At 42.2% G+C, this 10,472-nt stretch overlaps 1 protein-coding gene across 1 annotated transcript in view; it reads left to right on the top strand.

The window, feature by feature from the left end:
• Nucleotides 1-392: 392 nt before the first annotated feature.
• The window catches only part of KLF13 (KLF transcription factor 13), a 33,050-nt gene continuing 22,970 nt past the window's right edge, over nt 393-10,472 (top strand). The window contains exon 1 of the mRNA XM_059482242.1: nt 393-1,314. Within this exon, the coding sequence (XP_059338225.1) occupies nt 774-1,314 (541 nt within the window). The 5' untranslated portion in view covers nt 393-773. The remainder of the gene's footprint in view (nt 1,315-10,472) is intronic.

The following is a 10,472-nucleotide window of genomic DNA, read 5'->3' as shown; positions in this document are numbered from 1 at the left end:
AACTTCACCACGTTTTCATCTTGTAAAGTTCAGCGCCTGTTAAATTGTCCCTCGCGGCGCCGCTCTAACACGGCTGTTCCCGAATCGCTCGCGTCGGTCAGAGCGCGCGCGGGAGGCGGCCCAAGGCGCGGGAGCTTCCCGGCCGCGCCCGGCGCCGGCGGAGGGGTCCGCGCGCGCCGCCCTGCGCGCTGCGGCCGCGCCGGGGGCGGAGGGTGCCGGCCGCGCGCGCCGCCCAGCCAATCGCGCGCCTGCTCCCGCCGCCGGGCGCTGCCCCCCGCGCGCGCCGCCCACCTGCTGGCGCGGGCTGCGGCCCCGCGCTGACGTCACGCCCAGATGTTCCCCAGGCCACGCCCCGCGGGGTCCGGGCGGCTCCGGGCTGCGATAACGGGGAGCGCCGGGTCCGCTGTCACAGCGCGATGGGAGGGCTGCGAGACCGCATCGCCAGCTCGTTGCCTTCTTGAAAAACGGCACTGATCCATGCTCCGAGCAACAAGCTGCCAGTGCCAGGATCTATCTGCTGTTCTTTTTCTCTTCCATTGGACCGCCAACGCTTTTTCGATTTTGTGACAAGCTGGGTGTGATCGTCACGAACATAGTGTGGGTTTGATGGCTGCGATATCAGCCTTTACTCCTACAAACCGATCCTAAGAAATAAGGGAGGGAAAAGTCTGCTTGTGTAATATTTTTTAAAAGGGGAAGAGCGCTGTTGTGTTGGGTTTGTTTTTTCTTTTTTTGTCTTCATCTGTTTGGATTTCTTTTTAAACTTATGAAAAATGGCAACAGCAGCATATGTGGATCATTTTGCAGCAGAGTGCCTTGTTTCTATGTCAAGTCGTGCTGTTATCCATAGTCCTAAAGGGGAGCCTGATCCCCAACCTGATGCAGCAATATTTCCTTCATCCAATGGAGAAGATAGACGGGAAGTCAGAGAAACTGGGAAAGACAATGGATCATCATTACTTGTGGTAGCTAGCATTTTAGCAGATCTGAACCAGCATGTCCCAAACTCACCTGCTCTAAGGACGGAAAAAACAGAGACGCTTGATGTAACAGAACAAATACACATTTCTATTGCTCCTAAGGAGTTTGGGGAAGAAAGTCTGCCTTCAGCTGGTAAGAGCGGAGGAGAAAGAGCAGCCACACCTACTAGCCTGGCTGCAGTAACTGAACCAAGCCCCAGACAAAAGAACAAACGCATAAGAAGCTGGACTGACCCTGGATCACCCCAGAAAAAGCACAAATGCCACTATGTGGGGTGTGAAAAAGTTTATGGCAAATCTTCCCATCTTAAAGCTCATCTAAGGACCCATACAGGTTAGTTATAATCCAGCCAGAGATTTATTTGTTACAGCTTGGTAATTAAAATGAAAAACAAAACCAAACAAACTTTTATTTGGCCACTGTTATGGTTTCACCTCTCGGAACTCAAGCTCGGGAAAACCAAACAGCAACAACAAAAAAAACCCCTCTGGGAATAAACCCTTACTGGGCATAGATTCAAAGCTAATGTTGCCCTTTTTTGTTAATGTCTTAGGGAACGGCATGCGGGTCACCTGTGTGGATTGTACCAAGCTGTAATTTTTAGCTGCTGGCCTTCTTGTTCTGTGTGTCTTCTACTTCCCTTTCCAGTACTTCTTACCTCCCCATTTTCCCTACTCCCTGGTCCAGTCCCTCTCTTTATACCAGCTTATCACTTCCCATGCAAGTATCAGTACTCTCGATATGTTTAAATTAAATGTTCTAGAGGCACCTACATGGCTGTGTATCTGTTTCTTTTTTCAGCAGACACTTTGTGAAAGCTAGAGTAAGCAGAAGGTAGATGAGAGGCTGAACACGAGTCGCAAGGAGACACCATGAGTGAGGAGAGAGGGGGATATGGGCAGTGTCTAAAACACTTTTGGCAGCTGGGTAGAACCAAATTCGAAAGAAAAAAACATTTGAATGCAGCCAGTAACTTGTACTCATCAGTGTTCAGTGCTTACTTCTTGCTGAAGGCTGAACACTTTTTTTGTTGCTACTGTAATTTATGAGACACACCCACAGAAAAAGTGGAAGTCTTGCAAGCCTTGAGAAAGTTGCACTGAAAGTATTCGGAGGGCCATCTTGAAATAGGCCCCATGACTTGCCACACCTCGTGCCTCTGCCTGGTGCTGGGAAACAGAATGGCTTCCAGTCAGAAAGGGGACACCAAAAATTAAGAAGCCCAGTCTCTGCTGAAGGCACCAATCATAGCACATGTGTGGAGGCACCGCACCGACTAGAGCAGACTTGTGCAAGATGTTCCACTGAGTAATTTCAGATGCTAAATTAGTTTGCTAAGATGTATGGTCAGTTCTCTTTAAAAAGAGCAGTAACAACGAGATCCTCAGAATTAAACATGACATAACTCCTGAGCAGTTTTAGCTCTGAGGTGTCAGCCTCAGCCTCACCCGTGCTGGCCTTACTTTCTGTGTGCCTTCAGCTTTTCCTGTCCTGAGATAAAGTAAGAGCCAGTCTAATTTGATGGTATGCTTTGCTCTCTGTGGGAGAGAAGAAAGCCCCATCAAATGTGAGCATATGGATGGACAATTCCCTGTGGCACACAGCCAAAGGAACAGTGTGTTCCTGGCACCCCAGGCAGCCTGTCCTGCTTTGCACTGTGTAACTGCTTTTTGCCGCCTTGGGAGTTACACAGAAAAGGTGTTTCCACTTGGCTTGCAGGGAATTGTCTCCATTAATTTTCAGTTCTTTTGCTTTCTTATTGCTGGCATTTGCCATTGTCCTGAAAGGGGAAGATAAATTTAGCAACGTTTCTGGGTTTCCAAACCAACCAGAGACCAAGAAGGGGAACTCCAGCCCCTGATAAAGAGAAGAGGGCTGGGCATGCCCGCCTTGCCGGGAGAGGAGGGAGGGCAGGGCCGGCAGGGAGTGTCGCTCCAGGCTGCCGGCAGAGTGGAGTCATTCGGGGACGCTGGCTCGCCTCCAAGCTCTCTCTTTTTTTTTCTCTTTTCCCTTTTTTTTTTAACTCTTCATTTCCTGTATTTTTTTCACGACTGTAGGGCTCAATTTGTTATTGCTGTACTAATGGCACTAAGAGAGCACACGTGTGTCTGAGAGCTAAAGGAAAAGCAGGGAAGGGACTGTTTTTGCCCAGGGAGTGGCAGGACCCTCAGGGACTACAGCTTCTTTGTTTTCTTTCGTCTCCAGTGTCTGTGTGGGAAGCTTTAAGCAAAGCTGCCAAGTTTTCCTCCTCACTGGCAACAGGTCTGTCTCTGTTTGGATTGGGTTTTAAACAGGCTTAAATGCCTCTTACTCTCCTTGCAGAATATTTTCTAAGATGTTTGCATTTTTCTTTCTGTCTTTAAAAGAAATTGTTACAGCCTTGAAAAAAGTTTGTAAGACAATAAGAGTTAAGCTAACAGAGAAAGTGATCGCTTCCAGCATTGGTAAATGATTGTTCTTACAAACACGTTGGTGTTTTACTGCTTTAGAACGAGGGCTTTGGGTCTTCTCTGCTTTCTAGTCATCCTGAACTAGTCAAGTAACACATCAGTCTGCCCAGTTGTCAGATAGACAGGGTGATGGCTATCCACCTCACAGAGCAGTGGTCAAAGTGCCCCAGCTACACATGGAAGCTGCTTTAAACACCGATCCAACTAAGTCCCAGCCATGTTTGCTAAGAGTGGTCAAAACTTCTGCTATGGAGCAGAACTTCTTCCATGTGCTGTAAGACTAGGTGAGCTGGTATTTAGGGGTGACCTGAAGGCTGAGGACAGCACTGCAGGCTAGAAGATAACAGATGATCATGCAAGAGATACTTGAAAAAAACAGTTTATGATCTGCTTTAGAAACTTGCTTGTCCTTGTCCGATACTTTGCTGAAAAAGTAAAGGTTTTGGTCTTCATGGTGTGAGGAAGGATAGACCAGATACTTGAGCTTATGTCAAAGAGATAAAGAGCCTTCCAAGTACTATTGTATCAAATCCAGCCCACATTGGACTGAGAGCTGGTACAATTTTCCAGCTGTTTGGTGCTCTGTGTGAAATCCTTCTGATAATTATAGCCAGATATCAGAGCTTATATACATGAAGTAAAAACCATAGTGCAGAGGATGCTAATTCTCCTATTTAAAGCAGAAGAACCAAGATGGAAATGCCAAGAGCATCTGCTTTTTGTTCTTTACTCAGTGTACAGTGTTTTTTAGTACTCCTATTAGGACGAAATGTGCTGGAGCAATCCACAGTTTCTTGTGAGCTTTTTTGTACATTACTGGTTAACCTGTCTCAGCCTTATGAATACTTCAGCTTTATTACACTGGAAACCCTTGAACCAGGCAAAAAAAAAATCACCAAAATCTTCTCTGTTCTCTCCACCAGCTTTCAAAGTTCCCATCCCCCTATGTTTCTTTTCATGTTTATGTTTTCTACTCTAGTCTCTCACTGAATGTCCTGGAGTTCAATATGATCATCAGCCACAAAGCCCTTGAAGTTTTAATGTTTACCAGAAGGTTATATTTAGTGTCAGTGGGTAGTTTTCAAGTTCAGATACTTTTCTTGTGGATCTCAGAAGCTCTGTTGTGGTCCATAGAGACAGCACCCCCATTTAACCTAAGCTATACTGACTCCACTGATAAAAAAAAGATTTTATTGATGCATGGATTTTAAAAATCCTCTCCACTGAGAAAATTCCTAAACACAAAGGACTTACAAAAAATCAGATAAATAATTCACATGACAGAATTCCCCTTCATGTGAGCAGGTTTTCAGTGCAAAGGTTTTCAGCACATTTTCTGGAGTTACTGGAAACCAGTTAGTCTCTTGGTGCACCAGTGGTAGAAGGGAGACAGTACAGAGCCTAACAGAAGTCTACAGGCTACAATCTTACAGAGTCTTGTCCAGGACCACTGTGTTCTGAGAGACTGTAGAGAGTCCCGGCTTATTGCACTGTATTACACATTTATACATAGAGAAAAAACAATGGCATTTTGAGCAGGAATCACAAGAATCCTGTGCATTGCAGCTCCCCACCAAATTGTTGGGACCTCTCAAGATTTTAGCCATCCTCCATTAGCACACCATCGCCATCAGGAATGCAGAGAAAGCATGAAATAAACCTTAATTTAACTCCTTTAAACTGTCCTTCTAAACTTAACTAGTTCTAAGCACTAAGCAGCACATCATAACACAGAAACAGCCTTTCAGTCAGTCATCAGAATTAAATGAGCCTGCACAAATTAGCAGAAGTTAAGGAGAACTGGGCACCAGTCTCAGCCTGGAGTCTTAGTAATTGGTATTTGAAAACAATCTGAGAATAAAGCAATCAGACCTTGCTGTGTCAAGTATGACAAGAGCATAACAGTTGGGCTGGACAAACAGGAGGAGTATATGGTCTGTGTTCAGGCTGGTAAAGAGGCCTTTATGTAAAGTACAAATTACCCATTTTAAATAGAGGTTTGGATTTCACTTTCAGTTCTAGTAAGTCTGATTTGGTCACACTATGTTAATTCAAAACAGTAAAGCACAGCTTCCCTTAAGTTGTGAATAAAGATGCCATCCCTGTGTGTGGAAACTAATTAACCAATGGAAGAAACAAGTTTTTCTATCATAAAAATAAACTTTATCTTCTGTTTTAGCACCTGCCAATTACCAGAACCATAGCTAGTTAAATAAAAACCCATGGACTAGACCTGGCTGAGGTTTCTTTTAGCTTGTCTCTAGGCACACAGTGACTCTTGAAGGCATATATGTGTAGGTGTGTAGCAGGTTGGCAGTGTTGGTGAAGACCCAAGGCTTTGAAGGAAAAGATTACAAGAGAAGAAACTCAACCTAGGGCCTTCTGTGCTACTCAAGAGCAGTGCAAAGGAGGACTGCAGACAGCTCTTGTCTACAGCAGGATGAAATGAGTGGTGCTGGTGCTTGAATCCTTCCTCCTGAGCTGCCAGTTTGGCTGCTCTGCATACCGGGACTTACGGAGGGCTGCACTCCCTCTGGACAGGATGCCAGAGGAAATTGAAAAGGCCTTTCCCCAGCACAGATTTCCCAAAGGCAAAAAGACAGACTAAACGAATTTGTCCTTCTGCTTGTTGGGCCTCCTGGGTTTGATTTCTTGCGTTAAAAGTTAGAAACAACTTGTCGGCTCTGAATGCTTCCTTCAGTCTCATTAGCATACACCCAGATTATCCAAAAGCTGCAAGGTACCTCTAGGCTGCTGTGTCCCTTAAGTGCCTTCCACTCCTTACTTCGCTGAGTGCATCAAAACATTTTCTATACGTTTTTTGTTGTTTGTTTTTTTCTGAGATGGGCCCAAATGGTGACTTCTGGGCAGATTCAAATATCAGCCTCACAAAACATTTGTCTTTCCAGCCTAAGGCGACAGCCTTCTTTTTCAGTGTTAAGAACTTCAGCAGCCTGCTACTTTATTCCTGAAAACTGATAATCTTAACTCATTTAATAAACCTGTATTTTTAAAAACAATACAGATTTTCAATGCATTGTTTGTGTTTCCTCTGAAAGTACTCTGCAACTGCTTTCTTACTCCCTCTAAGAAAATTTCAACATATAAAAAAAAGTCAGTAGAAAACATAGAACAACTTCCCTCAAAGTCCTGAGTCTTCCCCCTGCAATGCAATTCTCAAGACTAAAATTCTTATTTTAAAGTATTGATTTTAAACCTGGATCAAACAATCTGTGTTCATTGAAGAGAGCAAAAAAATATATATGCTATAAGTTTCTTAATACAAGTCTTTGAAATAAACACAGGGCATAAACTTCTTAAAGAGTAAACAAATTTTAAAACATGTTTCAAAAGGACCTGAAGTCAGAAAGAAAAGTAGAACAATTCCTACTCACTCCTTTTATGTGGCCGCTTCAAGACTAAACAGTAAGATTCAGTTAATTCAGCTGCAAAAGAGTTAGGGCTAAATTAGTTGCATGGAGAACCCAGCTGGATGACATCTGTATTTACCACACACTTGATTAATATTAGCTGTTAGGGGGAACTACCTGTCCTGATGGTTATACAGGTTCCTCTGTGAAAGGCTTCCCTTTATTTCCTTTTCCCCCTCTTTCTCCTCAGTCTTTGTGGAGATATTAATCATGCAGAAGACATAGAAATAAAGTTTCTGGTAACAACAGAATTTAGACATTGTAGGTAAAAAACATTTAAAGTAAAACTGTACTTATTGTTACAGCTATGTGTCTAATGAAAAATCAGAAACATCACAGAGTTCTCTTTTCATAAACCATTTTTGTTTTAGCATGGAAGTGGGACATAGGGCCAGCATAATGAAACCTATTACTATTGGAAGTAGTGAAGAGGGATGACCCTCCAGTTGCTTCCCTCAACCTAGGCACTGGTAGTAGCACTTTCTTTCTCAGTGACAAGACCTAGGTCTTACAAACAGTCGAGAATAAACTGGCAGGCAAGGTTTTAAATGAATGGACAGTTGCAATTGATTGCTGTGTTTGTATTAGAAATTAATCACAGCTCTGTGGACAAGAGTGTTCAAAATGATCTGCAGAAGACTTTCCTGCAGTAGCATTTCTCTGCAAGACACTGGAAAGTTTATCTGACAGAAGTTTTGCATAAACAAACCTTTTGGTAAACTGGAATTCCATATGAAACAAACTCACAATTGGATTCCATCTGAAAAGAAGGCACCTTTAACCATTTAAAACAACTGTTCCATTGTTTTATTGTCTGGCTGAACATGCTTAGGGCACATCCAAAACCAGAAACCTGGAACTTGTTTATATTGGACATGTGGTTTCTAGTTCTGTTTTTTAAGTTAAGCATGTTCCAACTTCCCCCCACCCCCTTCCAATCTTGGATCAGCTGTCTGGAAGTTGGTGCTGACAGAGCCAAAAAAATACTCTGCTGTTCAAATGCAGGACAACTTTTGAAGGGTCCTTTCTGTAGAATTTCTATAGGTATACTTTTTTCCCTTTGTTACCCACTTGGCTTTTATGAGGTAGATTTGCATGGGCAGTGAGATCATTATCTTGCTGTGTTCAGTTTAACAATAGCTAGACAATGTGGGTTATTTAAGTGCAGGCACTGAAGTCAGACACACATATCCTGTATTTTTCAGGTCTTGCAGATTCAGCAGATCTTAGACGGCCTCCGCTTAATATAAAAGGAAAATTTTTAAAGTTCAGATTGCCACCGTTGTGGTTACTTGTAGAAAAACGACCTCAGAAGCTTTTTTGCAGCCTAAACATAAAAAGCATTTACTAACCAAGAACTTGGCACAAGTCAAATGGTATTAAAGTAAGCGTATCCTGAAATGACCTCTAGTGCAAGGAAAAGATTTGCTGTAATCACTTACAGTCCTTTTGTAGTGCTCTCAGGAAATATAGGCAAAATACTGGTGACTGGGTATCTGCTGATGTTACAGTCAATGGACCAATAAGCTATCTTAGATTTATTGCACACTATATTCCTACCAGACCACTCTCTATTATTTGGTTTTAAGTTATATGAGTTTTTGGAATAGAGGACCTTGAAAAAGTCATATGAAAGAACAGTATTGCTGCTGCATGTTTTGCATCTTTCCATCTGCCTTGGTCCTGCAGCTATCTAGAATATCCCTTGACAATGGGCGTGCTAGTTATGACCTTACTATCTTCAACAGTAGCTTTTAAAGCTGGTGAAGGAGAGCAGCAGAAATGCTAACTTTTCTAGAGCAAGATCAGGTGAGGTACAGCAGCCAGAAGTGATGTACTGAGCTTTTTTAAAGTAAACAACCACTACAGGAACTTAGAATGGAGGCAGCTGAGAAAGATTAGTACATTCAGATGTTTCCTGCAAATTTTTGGTGAAATTATGAGCTGTTTGTTGATAGATCAGGGAAATATTTATTTTGCATTTTCAGGGTAAATAAATGAAATTACATTGGTACAAATTTACATACTAGACTGGGACTTTAGAGACTATTTTACATTCTTGCAAACATCCCAGTTGAATATAGTGCTTTCCTACATTTTTAATCTAGTAATTTAGGCCTTATTCTGGTATAACAAATAGAACAGAGATGCTGCTAAAACCTCACAGAACCATGGACTAATTTTTGTTATTTATATGTAGGGACTTACTAAATTTTAATTTGCAATCTCTTTTAATTGCCAGCAGAAGGACTGCAGATGAGCATTAATACATAGGGGCCATGGCAGTTTTTGATTGTTCTGGTGATTGATATATTTTCCAAGCCCTGTGTAAATTGTGTGCAGCTTTCTTATGCTTTCAGAGCACTGAAAGCCCCTCAAAGCCAATGGAAACTTCCATTTGCTGTATATATGTCTATACAAGCAGTGCCAATAGAATGTTTAGCCTGACTGTGTAATAAATTCAGGATGTATTTCTAAATATGTCTTCTGAATTCTCCTAACATGGCCAAAACAAAACTGAATTTCTTAGATACCCCAAAGGATTACTTTCAGACTGGATTCTCATTGATATATATTTTGCCCTTTATGCAAACACCATCTATTTCCTCAGCTTTCATCACTGAAAACTGTGTAATTCTTCTTGCTAGCATTTAAGAATTACTCAGACTGGCAACATTTGGAACCAAATTCTAGCTTAAATAGAAATGTATTAGCAAATATGTGGGCAACCAGAAAAGCAAATACTTTGGAATTTATAGGTACCCATACATAGGTAGGAGGTACCCTACATGTTACTAGCATAAACAGGTCTATAAGAAATGTATCAAAAAAGCTCTTTTTTTTTTTTCAAATGACAGAGGAGATGTAGAATTTGATCATGAGACAAAGTAATTAAAATTACTGATTACTAATTTTAGTAGATGCTAGGTGTGAATTTAATAGAATCAATTTTACTTCAAGCTGGATGATATGAGGTAAGACTATCTCTAGCTAATCACCTGCCATTTGTCTTAAAAAAAAACAACTCTCAGTGTCCCTAACAAGGAAACACACAGGGGGGGTTTTTAAGCACAGAATCTTGTGTTTCATTGGGAAAGAAACCTCTTCCTAACCCACCACCTGCAAATATAATATGCATATATATCGCATTGCATTAATAATACACATAAAAGTGGGTTTGCACAGTTAAATATAACTTTTAGTGAACCCTGACTCTGATTCTGCTGCTCCTCCATGCGCTGCTGAGACTTTGAAAGGGGAATAGGGCTGTCTCAACTTGGTAGATTAACTCAGCATTGCTCAACTAGTGGAACCTGGAGGGAGAATTCTCCTTGTGCCCAAAACCTCCAGCTCTTACCCACGCTGCAGAATCCCTTGCACTGTTGCAAGGGATTCTACAGCGCAGGTAAGAGCTGGAGGTTTTCAAATGACTGCAGAGTTTGTGGGGGGTCAGAAACAGTAACCTTATGAGGAGCATAACTGAGAGTTGTGGGAACAGTGTTACTCATCATTCCTTTAGGAACTCCACAGCTTTCTTAACGTCTCATCTGCAAATGAGTTCAGATACAACACAAGATCGAGGTAACTACCATGCTGAAAGATTTACACC

Source organism: Ammospiza nelsoni, chromosome 14 (assembly GCF_027579445.1).
Source record: "Ammospiza nelsoni isolate bAmmNel1 chromosome 14, bAmmNel1.pri, whole genome shotgun sequence".
NCBI lineage: Eukaryota > Metazoa > Chordata > Aves > Passeriformes > Passerellidae > Ammospiza > Ammospiza nelsoni.
The sequence above is the reverse complement of the archived record's forward strand: the minus strand, read 5'-3'. Positions and strand labels throughout refer to the sequence as shown.